The sequence below is a fragment of the Anomalospiza imberbis genome, chromosome 4 (genome assembly GCF_031753505.1).
Source record: "Anomalospiza imberbis isolate Cuckoo-Finch-1a 21T00152 chromosome 4, ASM3175350v1, whole genome shotgun sequence".
Classification (NCBI taxonomy): domain Eukaryota; kingdom Metazoa; phylum Chordata; class Aves; order Passeriformes; family Viduidae; genus Anomalospiza; species Anomalospiza imberbis.
Genome location: NC_089684.1, coordinates 44091230 through 44105870, shown reverse-complemented (window position 1 = coordinate 44105870; position 14641 = coordinate 44091230). Strand labels below are relative to the sequence as shown.

Sequence of the window (14641 nt, the reverse complement as noted above, 5' to 3'; positions counted from 1 at the left end):
CAGTATCTTCTTTCATTTTATTTCTTTGACTGTAGACTCCATTTCTCTCACTGCTGCTACAAAAATTAAAAGGGGAGAGGAGGAGGGAGGTGAGAGGAGCAGCATAAGGAGCTGCTGAAATGGCATAACACAGTCCCCACGACTGGCACCAGCCGAGTCTCTGCTGCAGGGACACCTGCATTAGGACTGCAGTGTGCTTCTGATGACGAGACAGGTGCTGAGGTATTCACAGGAAAATTCCCTCCTCTCCTCCGCACGCTGCATTCCCAGCAGCATACACAGCAATAAAAACAGAGAAACAGAGGGGCGGGCATGCTGAAAGCCACAGCTATAAGAAGATTGTGAAACTGCAAGGAATAATATTCTTTTTCCATTTCAATCCCTCATTCCAAGCACTTGGCTTACTTCCACATGAAGCAAATTCATGCATTAACTGGTATTCAGCTGCAACCGTTCATGCGAGAAAAAATTCATGCCAGTGTAAAAATAGCAACACCTCGTCTCACTATCATTTTAACTTCCCTGCCCAAATTTCACATTTATGTGGGGGAAAAAAACCCCGCATTTCAGTCTTTGACATGAATAACAAAATATAAACATCGCTATAAAAAAAAGCCACTGAAACACATACTCATGCCTCTGAAAGATGAGCTTCAGACAACACTGTTACATCAACAATATAAAGCTGCCACATTTTCAATCCAAGCCCTCAACACAAGTTCACACCTTCACTCTCCTCCCAGCCTTCCCTCAACCTGAACTTCTGACAGAAACCTCTTCCTTTTGGAGAAGCTTTGAAAGAACTGACCTCAGAAGCAAAGCTTTGACAGTGTGTGAATAACCCCTATGTATCACTGGAGCTGTGGTGGTCTACAGCAGAGGCGCAGACAAACAGCAGCACCTGTAATAAAGGTTCTTCCCATGCCGTTGCAGAACCATAATGGAAACCAACCCCTGCAAAAGACCCAACAACTGAGGGATACTAAAGGGACAGCTTGAGCCTATGCAGGCAGTTTTTGCCACCCTTAGCAAGTCACCTGTCAAGTCTTCCTCACTGTTGTATCTATTTAGGAGACACAAAGCAAAGGGATCACATAACTGTAAAGAAGGAGATGGTACCACTGGGCTTCCCAGAATCACCCTCTTCCCTTATCGCCAAAATCCCCAAATGTCACACCTGAACAACTGCAGCTCCCTAAGACTCTCCCTCAAGTACCTGAGGTAAGCATCACCTAAGCTACTTAGCAAATTACTTATAGGGCCACTCAAACCAGAGCCACCTCACCACAGCCCTGAAAAGCTCAGAGGGGTTACGTTCCCTCTGACCCCCAGACTGTGCCACAGGCTCGGCAGCAAGAGCTACAGAAGGAGCATTTTGGAGTTTTCCTGAAGGACAATCAAGGACTCTAAAATTCCTTGGATAAGCATATCCCAGGACCATCATCACACACCCTGAAAGATCCTTAAACATGACACAGCCAGCTTTGACAGATTCAGTAGTGAGAACCAAGGAAGGCAAAGAACTCAAGTAGTACAGGACACTGTAGTTCTGCTGTAGGTGCTATATGAAGTTGTTTCAACTTGGTCAATTCAGTACTTAAAAACTGGGAAGTACACAAAGCATGACTCTGCTCTGAACAGAAGATTTTAGCCATCTACCTGAAACACATCTCACTGGCAGCAGCACCAGCATTTCCAGACAAGGTGTGCACCGCTGAGAAAGGACTGAGGAGTTCTGCTGTGCACTGTTAGATCCTATTCCTCACTGCCCTACTTTTAAGGGACTAATTATTCACTTAAGCCTTGTTTAAGGAAGGTGAGCTCCCAAGAAAGAGAAAATCCTTCTCTAACAGTTAATCACGTTCCTTTCCCACTGGACTCACCTTTTGCCTTGACTGTCCAAGGATAGATTTGACTAATTCTCAATATAAGCATGCCATGAAGCACCTTGCTACACCAACAGATCCACAATGACTGACTTGGATCTTTGAAGCATCTTCCTTTAAAATGACACCTAAGGAAAAGCTGAAGACCTAAAACAAACTCCAAAACCCTCAGCTGTTAAAAACACAAATGCATTGTTTCAGTCCTATCTCTACAAGAGTCAAGGTTGAAATCTCAATGATAATTTATTATCTTTATCACTGATTAACTTGAGGGGGCTTTTCTACCATTAGTTGCCTGCAGAGTCTTCAAGGAGAAGTACCTTGAGCTCTCTTCACACAGCTCAATAAGCAGCCATTTCTATGTCACACTCACACTTTGCTGCAACAGACCTCGACCCTCCCCTCATCCTTTGTAAAGGGAGTTTAGAGTAGCTTTGCACAACTAAAGGTGGAACAACTTCCCACCACAAATACTTTTTCTGGAATATTTTCCCTCACTCAATTTGCCTGGCCTCATGCACTGTGTCCAAGTTTCAGCTCAGAACTGCGCACACCCATCCATTTCCAGCTGAAACAAGTTGTTTTTTCTAAGGATTGTAGCTCAGCACAGCTGAACAATGGAAACATGACATCCGAACTCCTAAGTGGACAAAGCCAGCAGCAATAAAGCTCTGTGCAGACTGAACTGTGGGGCCTTGCCTTCACCCAGATTTCCTAACAGCAGAGCTGAAGTGTGTCCATGCAGGAGCAGCTCTCTCCCATCTGAGCACACAATCCTTTCTTGCAGTGCAGCCAGCCCTCGGATCAAAGCAGCTCCTCTAGAGCCCATGCCAAGCAAGCCACTGAACTTAGCAACCATGCAGATCCAGAGGAAAAAGAGGACAAGCATTTACAGCTCATCATGTCACTCACAGGCAAGACCACCCTCACACCTTTCAATCAGAATCATCTATATCCACCCAAAATCAATTTCCCAAAAGAAAGCCTCTGCATGGTGCGTTTTCCCTGACAGAGCATGTTGCGTTTTTAAGGTTAAGAAGAGACAAACCACGGACTTTTCCAGTCTTCAACAATAAATGCTCTAAATTTTTACACTGAACGTGCCAGAAAGCATTTCTCAGCCAGCACAGACTTTCAGCCTAGTCAGCTTGGCTGCATTCCTCCTGCATCCACAAGTGACTACAGCAGTACTACAGCAGCTACAATTCCCATAAGGAGCTTACTCCTGGTTCCTAACTGTTGTCAGATGACTTATTTCTGTTTCCCAATTCTGATCCTAAAGTCAAACTCAGAGTCAAAACAGAGGACAGCTCACATGCTCATTTACAACACAAAGCTTCCAAACAGAAGACAGACCTCCATTCCATGAAAATTTGACATGCAGACAAGCTATCAAGTCAACAATATTTCGCTTCAACAGTATCAGAAGGCAAGTAAGTAATCCATGCTTGTCCACGTATCTTCATCCCCACACTCAGATACTGAGATAAACAGATTGGTCAGATCACAGGACAAGAGAAGCAATGGGAACAGAAGTAAAGGATCTGGTATCTTGTATGATGAAGTTATTCTGATTCCTAATGCCCTCTCTTATGGACTCAAACACTGCATCTTCCCATCTCTAAGAAGCTCCTTGCCCTCCCCACACCTTCCAAGGTAATAGCTCTGTTTTCTCCTGGGATGAGGCCTTCCTGACAGCATCTGTAAAAACCCACCACCAGCACCCACTGGCACCCACCTGTGCAGGACCAATTTACTACTCAAACTGGATCTGGGGTGCACACAAACCTGATGCTTCAGAGAATTCCCCTTCCCAACCACAAAGCCATTCAGTTACCAGCAAAACTAAGAAAAAACAACCTTCCTGCTTCATAGACAAGTAAATTTTACTTTTGTAGCAGCACTTTGAATATTTTCTCATACCCGAAAACCACCTGGAGAGCTTTCTTTACAACAGCTGGGGCTGTCACCCAACACTGTGGTGTCTCAAAGCTTTAACAACTCCTGTACAACATCAGGTTAACATCAAGCAAGAAGCAAAGATACCCACTTTTTTTTAGCCACTGAAAGGATGATACACCAACCCCAGGACAACAAAATGGCATTCTGCAGTAGGAGCACAGTGGGTTGATGAAGGATGGGAAATGAACTGTGGCAAAAAATACTGTTACCCAACACACTCTCAAGCCCTGTCTGTCCCCTCTGTGGCAGCAGACTGTCTCCTTGCCTGTGATCAGGAAAACTAAGATCCACTTAGGAGGAAAAGACATATGAGAGGCAGACATCCATCTCTCGCAGCAGTGCAAGGAAGAAAAGCTGCTCTCCTCCCACTCCAGTCTGCCTGCTTTGCCCACTATGTATAACCCACACTCCCCCTAGAACTGTGTTTCTCTCCCACAAGACAACACTGGGGATTAAAAGCCTTCAAAAACAATACTGAAAGCACACTCAGGCAGTGTTTCTTCCTCCTTGTTCCTGCAAAAAGGAAATCCTCTCAGATTCTCAATGCTGATCACTCCTGCACACACTCTGCCCATGTGCATTTCAGGCACCAGGTCCACAGTCACCCATAGAACACACACATTTATTCAATCATTCCCTGTGGCCACTGAGCATAAAACACAGTGAACAAGTGGCCTGAACTGCACAGCACCAGTTGGGTTTCAAACAGAAATAGTTTTAAGCTGCCCACATGTTTTCTTACACAAATTTGGCAGGCAATCTTTCCCTTCTGTAAGTGGTTTTGGTCGGCTGCTCTTCACAACAGCAAGCAAGTGCTCTGCTCTGAAGGATGAGGCAGCAGAAGGGAAGGAGGACGTGTGGAGGAGGGACAGGATGAACACACAAACAGCTACTCTGTTCCAGTCCAGCTCAGAATTCCCTTTGGCATGAATGAAACACTGACATGTGCATAGGCTCCTTCACAGCAATACAGCATCTACTGGTGACAGAAAAGTTAAAAACAACAACAACAACAAAAAACAAAACAGGAATGCAGGAACAATTTTTTTTCATCAAGCAATGCCAAGTGTACCTTGGCCTAGTTAGAGCTTTCCTGTCCCATCATCAAAGCAATTAGGAGCACCAGTGCACTGAAAGGACACCCTAGGAGAAGACTCTATCCCTCTCTTCAGGGTCTTAATGCAAAACACAATTCCAAAGTCTGAAAAAGCCAAAGAAATGTAGTTTCTTTACCCCACAACTCATCTTTCTTGACATTAGGTGGTAGCTCCTTGTCTCAAGCCATGCTACACTAAGTGACCGATGGACAGGAGATGTGGACTGCAATGCAGATTAGAAACAACAAATACAACGCAACATGGCAGAAATTGTTACCAGAAGGACTGAGTTTTCAAATATCTGTGCAATAATAAAAAAATATGTTGAAGATATGTGCATTTTGATTGCAGCCTCCCAAAGTTTAAATGAAACTGTGAAACCTTTCAGTGTATGAAGGTTTAGCCACCATTTCCCTCACCTTTACTTCCCAACCCAGGAAACAGCAAAGACACCAGCCAAGCTGCTACTGCCTGAAATTCACCATCACAGCACAACCTGGAGATTCAAGAATGGCTCCTTAAGGAACATGTTTTAAGTGAGTATCAGGGAAACGGGTTCATCCCAAAAGAACAAACCTTATTTAATATTCAGTTTATGGCAAACTACAGAAATCCCATTTTTCTTCCTGTGTAGATGACTTCCATCAGAACTTGCTTTTATCCTGCCTCCACAAGTTCTGCAACCCACATCCAATTTAACCTACCAGAATCAGGGAGGGGATAGTAGAAACCAGAGGTCCTTAGAGGACATCCACATTTCTTCATGTAATTATCTTGCTGAAATAATTATTGATATTAAAAAGTGCTGATATCTCTCATCATGCAGCATACCAAGTTCACATATTAAGCAGAGATGTTAATAATGTTAGCCAAATATAGTTTGGGAAGATGTGACTAGTTAGGTTAAGAGCTTTGAAATTGCTTCAAGTTACTCCAGTTTAATTCATTTGTATTTATTCCTGTCCTATAAAGTTAAATGAAGACATGGCTGTGCCACTGTCCCAAACCACCAACCACACTCACACACACAAAAAATGAACCCAACAAAGGAGTGAACCAGCTGAATCGTAATGCAGATTTCCTTTCCTTTTTTTGGCATTTACAATGCAAGTATTTTTTTCAATGAAGGAACCAGTATGGCCTAGTTCACCAATTTTCTCTTACGATGAGAAGTGAAAGGATAAAGTTACAGCAGGAGACAGTTGGATTTAGTATCTGATTAGAATTCCTATTGTTACTGCCTGGGGAACTGAGCACAGAAGGAATTATTTCTAATAATTTCAACTCATTTGCTTAAAATTCTGACAAGCTTGACAGTCCTTGAAATCTTCCTTCAATACAAACTACTGTTAGGCATATCTAATAAATGAGTTACATTTTTTTTGCTCTATTTGGCACAACCAACTGAAAGCTGCAGCATATTGAAGGGGTTTGAACAGTTTTTAACATATGGCAAATGAACAGACTTGTGAAGGTAGTTAAAGCAAGACACAAGTATGACTAAGTCCAAATATATCTGTTTTTCCCATCTTATCAAAAAAAGATTCTATTTTTAAAAAGTAAATCAATGTTTAAGGGCAAAGACAGCAAGTTTAAGCGGAGTCTTTGCTTTTCAGTGTTTGCTTCCCATGTTAGATATAAACATCACGTGCCAATTTCCTCGCAGTCAACACAACAATTTTCATTTCTATTCTCTCCTTAATGCTTCCCATCACATCTGTTCCATGAAGATATTTAATCTTATTTATTCCATATTTACATGGCCATTAAGTGACAGAGAACCACTATTTATACCAGCCAGTTCCCCGGATTTCCTTCTTGCAAGATTCTGATGCCAAGGCAGCGCAACAGGTTGTTTGGAGTGTGGGTTTCAGCTTTAGAGCATGTGACTTCCTATCAGTCAACACAGCCAGTAAATTCCAGGGAGGCAAAGATCTGAAGAGATTTCAGGCACATGCAGAAAAAAAGTAACAAGTATCTTGGCCGTGAAAACATCCTCTTTAAATATTTCTATGAACATTTAAGGACAGGATGTATGAAGGAGTGGGAGAAAAAAAGAAAAATCTAAATAAATCCATCCGTCTGAAATATCCCTCTCAATTCTCTCACTGTTTTTTGATTAAGGACTTCATTTGAACCAAGAGTTTTAAGATAAAGAGCCTGGGTCCAAAGAGACCTTTGCTGATCAACTGATCCCACCTGCTGGTCATGTCCTTGGCTAAGACTTCCCACCTAGTAAGACCCTCACTGGCAGACACAACCACTGAATGATACTGACCTTTTAAACACAGTTATCCAGTACGAAGTCGGTTACTTAGAGGTTTCTCACACAATAATTGCATTTTCACATTACTGTTACTGGAAAAGATACAGCAATAAAGCATAGACAACAAGAATGGCTTCAAATTATGCCATTAAGTCTGTAACCTCTTCCTGCAAGTCAAGAAGAAACAGGTTAAGACTCAGAGGAATTTTATCTACGAGATTTCCCATCCCATCTGTCACACAAAGGGACCCAGAACCAGCTCCCTGCTCTGCACAACAGTAGGAAGAGAGGCACAGAAATCCAAGATAGTATTTGCTTTTCTAGGGAGATTCAACACAGGCTTGTTCCAAGTCCTTTGCCTCTTGTCATGGGAAAAACAGGCAGAGGAGACAGTAGGAAGCAGAGAGCAGTTCTAAGGCAATCATCTTCCCATGGTTTGCCTGAAAGCACTGGACAACAAAAGAGCCCTCGGGAACCACCCAAACCTTACTGCCAGGAAGTTTTCTCCCAGTCCCGTGTGGGTGCCTCGGTGCTGCGCTGTTTGTGGGAGGATTGCTGCTTTTCCTCCTCATAGTACAACCTTGGACACAGGAACGTCAGCTTCCAATATTCATCTCCTGGGGCTGGGAGTAGATGTGGCCCAGACTTACCAATCGTACCTCAATGAAAGGTATACTACAGCAGGCTTGCAAATAAGGCATAGAGAGGCTGTCCCGACAACCTACAAACAACTGCAACAACTCTGCTGGATTTTGAGCTGGACTTCAGAGCGGAGTGTGACTTCCATGGAACCCTGTGAGTCCCGTCCAACTCAGGATAGTCTATGATTGAAATCACCAGGAAATACTGGAGCACACAGTAGCCAACACCAACTTCATATGGGCAAACTCTTTTTAAAGACAAGAAAACAGGTAAAAAGCAAACCAGGCATGATTACTAAGAGAAACTGTGAGAAAGAAAATGGGGAAAGGATTAGCCTGTTTAAGAGCTGGAACGTGGGAAAGCTACTAATGCCCCAACACTGCAATATAATGCTGATTTTAATCTTCAGACCAAGAGACTACAATGTTTATAAATATTAAAAGACTTGGCCTGTAAAGAAAAAAAAAATTGCATTGCAGAGGCCTCCCTGACCTCTGAACATGCACTGTAGACACGACTCTGCTACTCAGTGTTTGCTCTCCCTTCCACCAGTGTTTCATGGAACACCTGTGTGCTCACGCAGGGCAGTCTCTGCTCTGTGTAAATCTTGTGGTCACCACCTGAACTATGCTCTGCTGTCCCCACTGTGGTTCAGCTAGACAATCCAAGGTGTAACACCTGATCCTTTCATATTATCTCACCTACACCACTGGCAGCCACATACAAAGAAGGAGGATCTTGGGCATTATTAAATTATCCCCATGACTCCAGTATGAAATCGAATTTAAAAAAACCCTTCTGCAGTCCAGGAAATACTCCCAATATCACAGTAATAAAGTTTTTCTCACAGTGATTTTGAGTTTCAGCTCAAAGTGGGTAGAAGATATCTACCTTAAGCTGAAGGACATAAAAGCACCGAGTAAGGACATAAAGCAAGTGCCACGTGTGGGCCTGCGCTAGACCCCAGCCTGTCTCCCTAAAGCAAAGCACAAATGAGCTTTCAAAGAACCTGAAGGCCAGAGCACACGGCTGCTCTCTTGAAAAGTCTCAAATCCATACAGAAAACATAAATTCACCCCTCCACTGTCATAAGCTTCCTAAGTGGATTTCTGAGCTACGAGCCCGAGTTCAGCACACAACACGGACCACACCCTCATCTGTCAGCACTGAACTTACCTCTTACTCTCCCACCCAACAGAGTGCTCTTCTTGACTAAAGCAAGCACCAAAACCACAACTACAGCTCTACACCATACTAAGGTCTCCTGTAACGTAATTACTCCTTCCCTGGCATGCGCAAGCCAAAACCTGAAAGCTTCCACCAACACAAAAAGCCTTGTGTCAGTCAAGTCACACATCCACAAACACATATGGTCAGGATACAGGAGCAAAAGATCCAAGTGAGCAGCAGCTAACTGCAGCTAAACCCCACAGTGCGGGCATTTCATTCACCTGTATCCCCACACAAAGCTTTCAACGCCAGATTCAAGAGACAGAGCCAAGACAACGCTGGTCTTCAGCTGAAAGCAGCAAAGCCAGCTCCACTTCTGCACCACCTGCACCTTCTTCGAAGGTGGCCTGAGCACAGGGCAGCCAGGATGCTGTGTGAAATCCTCTGGGCTGACAGCCATGTCTGCCTGCAGTTGCATTACATTTGCTGAAGATTTATTTTTGTTTTAGCATTCAGACATGATTTTGGCCCCAGAAGCAGCCCTTGCAGTAAGGGCCTGTAACACCATCTGAACCTCGGTCTCTTTGGCAACTGAACTTAACTAGCACAATACAGAAAATGCCTTTTTTCTGGTTTTAAATAATAAGCAGCTTAGAAGGAAAACATTCTTGAAGACTTTATGAAGAGGCAAGGTCTGATGATCACTCCAAATGTAACTACATACTAAGCAGTATCAATTATTTTCAGAACAACAGAGATGACAGATCTGCTGCCCAAGCAAGAGCAGTTCTCTCCATCTCCACACTGCTGCCTTTGAATGAGCACCGGAAATTGCTCCATGGGAGTAAAAAAAGCCCTGAATTGGGAAAATAAGACACTCACTGTAAATAGACTGCTCAAAGTTACAACAGAAACAAGTTTGGAGGGAACTATAAATTGTACTTCTGGACATGGCTTCCAGTGACGTGCTAAGAAATCACAAATAGATTGCACTGCTACCAGAGGACCTCAGAGACCTATGAACGGACTCAGCCGTACTTCACACGCATCTAAAGCCAGACAAGCCATGCCTGATTCCTAAGGATGCTTTTCACCTGGATCCAGCTGGTGTTGAGAACAGGAAGCGAATGTGTGACAAAATTATCAGAAGAAAAGCCACCACATCCCACTGAGAAGCAAGATGTAATTGCTCATTTCACACAAGTCCAAATTCTGTTACACTGACAAAATTAACTTCCCAATTGCCCTTCCAAACTGGACTATTGATAAGCACCATGTACCTTATCAACTTACATACTATGAAGCTGCATATGGCAACTGTGGTTAAAATAAAGAACAAAAAAAAAAAAAAAAAAAAACCACCAAAAAAACAAAAAACAAAAAAACCAAAAACAAAAAAGAAAAAGCTTTCAGCATGCAAAGAGTCAAGTAAAGTACTGAAATATTTATTTGATGGCACAAAAGACCAGTTCACGATTGCTCTTCCTACCTCCCCACACAAACCCAGCCACACACACACATATTGGTGAAAATGTCTTGCTCATAGACCTGTGCCAGTTTATCCAGCACAAAGTGAAGAGCTGAGTTAATTTTCTGGATGTATTATGTTAAGCAGCTCCAAAGTCCACACAGAAGTTAACAGCAAGTATTCCTATTGATCAAAATTTTTAGAGTAACCTAAGTGTGGCTACTATGGGAAAAAGCCTACAGGACAAGCACTGGTGGAAGCACTATTGTGTCAGAATTCTGACAGCAGCTAATAAGGCTGCAGCTTCTCGTTACAATAAAAAATGTATGCAAATATTCTGACAAGTCATCTGGCAATGTTTTTGCTTGCAAAACCTGAAAAACAACAGGAACAAGAGAAAGGTATTTCATAAAATGGCTTGGAAGCTCATCTCACTCAAGTCTCCTGCCATGGGCAGGGACACCTTCCACCATCCGGGTCCAACCTGGCCTTGGAGACTATCAGGGATGGGGCAGCCACAGCTTCTCTGGGCAACCTGGGCCAGGGAACATTTCCTTCAACTATTACAGCAAATATAATCTGTAATAGAGACCTGTTTCACTCTATGACTTCTTGGCAGGCCTCCCCATTTGGCTGAAAGGTTACTTCCAGTCTACCCTCACAGGAAGAGATACTGTCATTTATTTCATAATAAATTACCGCTGCAGAGGGAGATCTTCTCCTGTAGCGGAAGTAAGAACAGGCTACATTTAGACAACTGGAAATGCAGCAGGAAAAATTACACGCTGCAACAAACGTGCCTCTCTGCTCTGCTGAGACCCCACCTTGAGTCCTGCCTCCAGCTCTGGGGTTCCCAGCACAGGAAAGACATGGGGCTGCTGGAGAGACTCCAGAGGAGGCCACCGAGGTGATAAGAGGGATGGAGCCCCTTTGCTATGAAGAAAGGCTGAGAGAACTGGGATTGTTCAGCTTGGGATAAAAAAGGCTTCAGGGTGACCCAATTGCGGCCTTCCAGGGAAGGAAGGGAACTTGCAGGAAAAAGGAGGAGACACTACTTACAAGAGTGGGTAGTGACAGGACAAGGGGGAAAGGGTTCAAATTGACTGAGAGTAGATTTAGATATCAAGAAGAAATCCTTCCCTGTGAGGGCGGTGAGGCCCTGGCACAGGTTGCCCAGAGAAGCTGTGGCTGCCCCATCCCTGGAAGTGTCCAAGGCCGGGTTGGATGGGGCTTGGGGCAACTTGGGATAGTGGAAGGTGTCCCTGCACATAGCATAGGGCTGGAATAAGATGATCTTTAGAGTCCCTTCCAACCCAAGCCATTCTGTGATTCCATAATTCTATGAAACAGAAACACTGGCAACAAAGATTATGAGAGAGAGTTATGGCAGGCAGTGGCTGAAATCCCCGGTAATGTAACCGCAATGTCACCCCCAGGGGTGCACGTCCCGCACCCCTCCCGGCGAGGGGGGGAGCACCGGTGCCCGGCCCCGTTCGCCCGGGCCCCACCGAGCGCCGCAGCCCCAACGGCCGGGGCCGGGGGGCCGGCCTCGCGACCCCCCGCGGTCCCCCGGCCCCCTTTGTTCGTGCCCCGGCCGTACCTCCAGGATGTCCTCCAGCACGTACGCCTCCATCGCGGCCGCCCGCGCCCCGCCTCACGGCGCCGCCGCCATGCCCCGCCGCCCCCTCCCTCACGGCCGGGCCCCCCCCGCCGGCGGCACGGGAACAGGAAATGGACCGTTCCACCCCGAGCGCGCCCGGCGCCTACCACCACGTGCGGAGGGGGGCTGCGTGCCGCTCCCCAACGCCCGTCCGGCGCCCCTCCGCCGGTGCCGCAGGGAGGGAAACACAGAAGAATTAAACGAAAAAAGCCCGAGCAGAACCAGCTCAATATTACGTGTTCCATGGATCATTTCACCTCCTTCCCCGCCGTGAACTCGCAGAAGCCCCAGCCCCAGATTCGGCAGATCCGTGCCATGCCACATTTGTTTCTGTGCTATGACCTGTCTTCCCATTCCACCAAAACCTCCCGAAGCTCTTCCAAGCGCTGCTCCATCAGCTGCCCTATTTCCAGCTGCGCTCATCCCTCCCTCCTCCCCCCAGCTCCCGGGTGGCTGGAATTCCAGAAACAGGCTATGACACCAGTAGAAAAAGCTGTTGACCGCATGGAGCAAGGTCTCCACAATGCAGCTCTGAGAAACATCATCATCTACCCACCAAGATGAGTACCTACTTCCTACCCACACACTTCTCTGCTTAACCCAAAACATCAAATGGACCAGAAGATGATATCTTACATATTCCATAACCCTAGGTGACAGTGACACCAATTCTATACGCAGCAGGTCAAAATCACTGAGCAATCATATCTGCAGCTTACAAAATAACTCATTTTCCAGTTCAAAACATCCAGCATAATAAATCTTGTCAATCCCCCAAAAATCTCCTCCCTCATGATGTCATTTCAGCAGAGCACAAAGGAGTCCAATGGCCAAAGGAATTAAATTCACATTTTTACTTGAAGAAATACTCATAGTAATCACTTAGTTTAACTATCTTTTCCCAAAAAATACTAATTGTTTAAAACACTCACTTAACAGCAAGAATGTTCTTACCTGGATTTAAAATGCTAGCCAGACTGGCTAGTAATATCACAAAGAGAAATTCCAGTTGATCATTATAAATTTTCGGCCTAGCTGCATTCTTCCATTTAAAAATGTTATTTAACCACCAAAAATGGGACTTACATCCTACTCACCTATTACAAAGCCCCTTATTTCAAAAAAACTCAACACCTGCTCGGGCTGTCCAATTTTCCACTGTTTTTCCACTTTAGGAAACACCCCAGATTTTACAGTTTTACAATAATTAATCCAAGGAAGAACCACAGAATAATATTCCACTGTTCCTCTGGAGTCATGCTTTTAGGGTGGCATTTCTAACATCCCCAGCAGCCCCTTGCAACTGTTCCCGTGTACATGAAATCCAGCAATAATGCACAAACATTAGCCCAAGTACAAAGCTGTCCCTGACAGCTTGAAGGATTTCTTTGTATATATATATATATAAAAGGAAAAAACCAGCCACCACCTCCCACATAACACTCATGTCTCAAAAGACAAGCTATTCAGTCTTCTTAGCCTCAGAAAGAATTAACAGATACCTTATATCACACAAAAAAAAAAAAGGGAAGAAAAAAAAAAAGAAGCTTAAAGCACACAAGTTAGCACTGAGCTAGAGATACTTCACACATGAACCACTGAAAACATTTTCAAGTTCAAAGGCAGCATTACACAGGAACAAAAGCAGCTCGCTGCTCCACACAGGGCAAATTGAACTGCATCGTCTCCCCCAGATCCACAAATCAAGCACCAGATTTTCAGGAGAAGGAACACAATCGCCTTCAGAGCTGGACAATTTCCCTTTCTGCTGGGGAAACTGCAGAGCCCTGTCTGCAACAGCATCACTTCAGTTACAAACCCTAACCCAAAGGACAATTCAGAGCTTCCCTTACACCATGAGAGAGGTGAGGACTCTACGTGTGAGCCATGAGAGCAGTGAAAAAACCTTCCTGGCACTGAAAGCAAGTCACCCTCAACATTTGTTCGAAGGCAGCAGACAAAACATCCCAAATTTCACACTCAAAACCTCAATACCCAATCCTTCCTCCTCTCCCCTGGCCCACCTTAATTGGCAGCTTTCTGATGCTGGCTTAGAAAGAAGCACTTGTTTGCAAAATGAGATCTCAGACTTTCTTTCATACTTCAAAAATATTTACAGTATGGAATACCGAACTCTAAAAAGCCCATCCCCAACTCTTGATGTTTTACTGAAGATCTCATAGTGGTGTAAAGTAAAGGCTTTAACAAATGCTTCCATTCTGTTCCTGAAAAATAAAGGAAAAAAAACCAAACCTTTTGGGGTAAAAACAAAAAAAAATTGAGACCCTTGTGATTAATTTCTTTTGTATTTCTACTGTGTGATTTTGGGTTTTATACACAGGTCAGGAAATACATCTTTAATTCTGCACAGGTAAACACAAACCCATTTCATCCTCACTTTCAAGTCCAGCTCTAGGAATTACTTGAAGTGCTTGATTAGGAAAGATAAAACACATTATCTCTTCGAAACATCTCAGCTCCTACTTGAAA

The 14641-nt window shown here is 44.3% G+C and overlaps 1 protein-coding gene across 5 annotated transcripts in view; it reads right to left on the bottom strand.

Annotated features, from left to right (window-relative positions):
• Window positions 1-14641, bottom strand: part of ANKRD17 (ankyrin repeat domain 17) — a 69727-nt gene that overhangs the window by 41000 nt on the left and 14086 nt on the right. Inside the window, exon 1 of one of the 5 annotated variants that reach the window (XM_068188162.1) lies at window positions 12092-12212. The exons of the other annotated variants lie outside the window; for them this stretch is intronic. Within the exon in view, the coding sequence (XP_068044263.1) occupies window positions 12092-12124 (33 nt within the window). The 5' untranslated portion in view covers window positions 12125-12212. Of the gene's footprint in view, window positions 1-12091; window positions 12213-14641 lie in introns of those variants that run through there. 5 annotated transcript variants of the gene reach the window in all.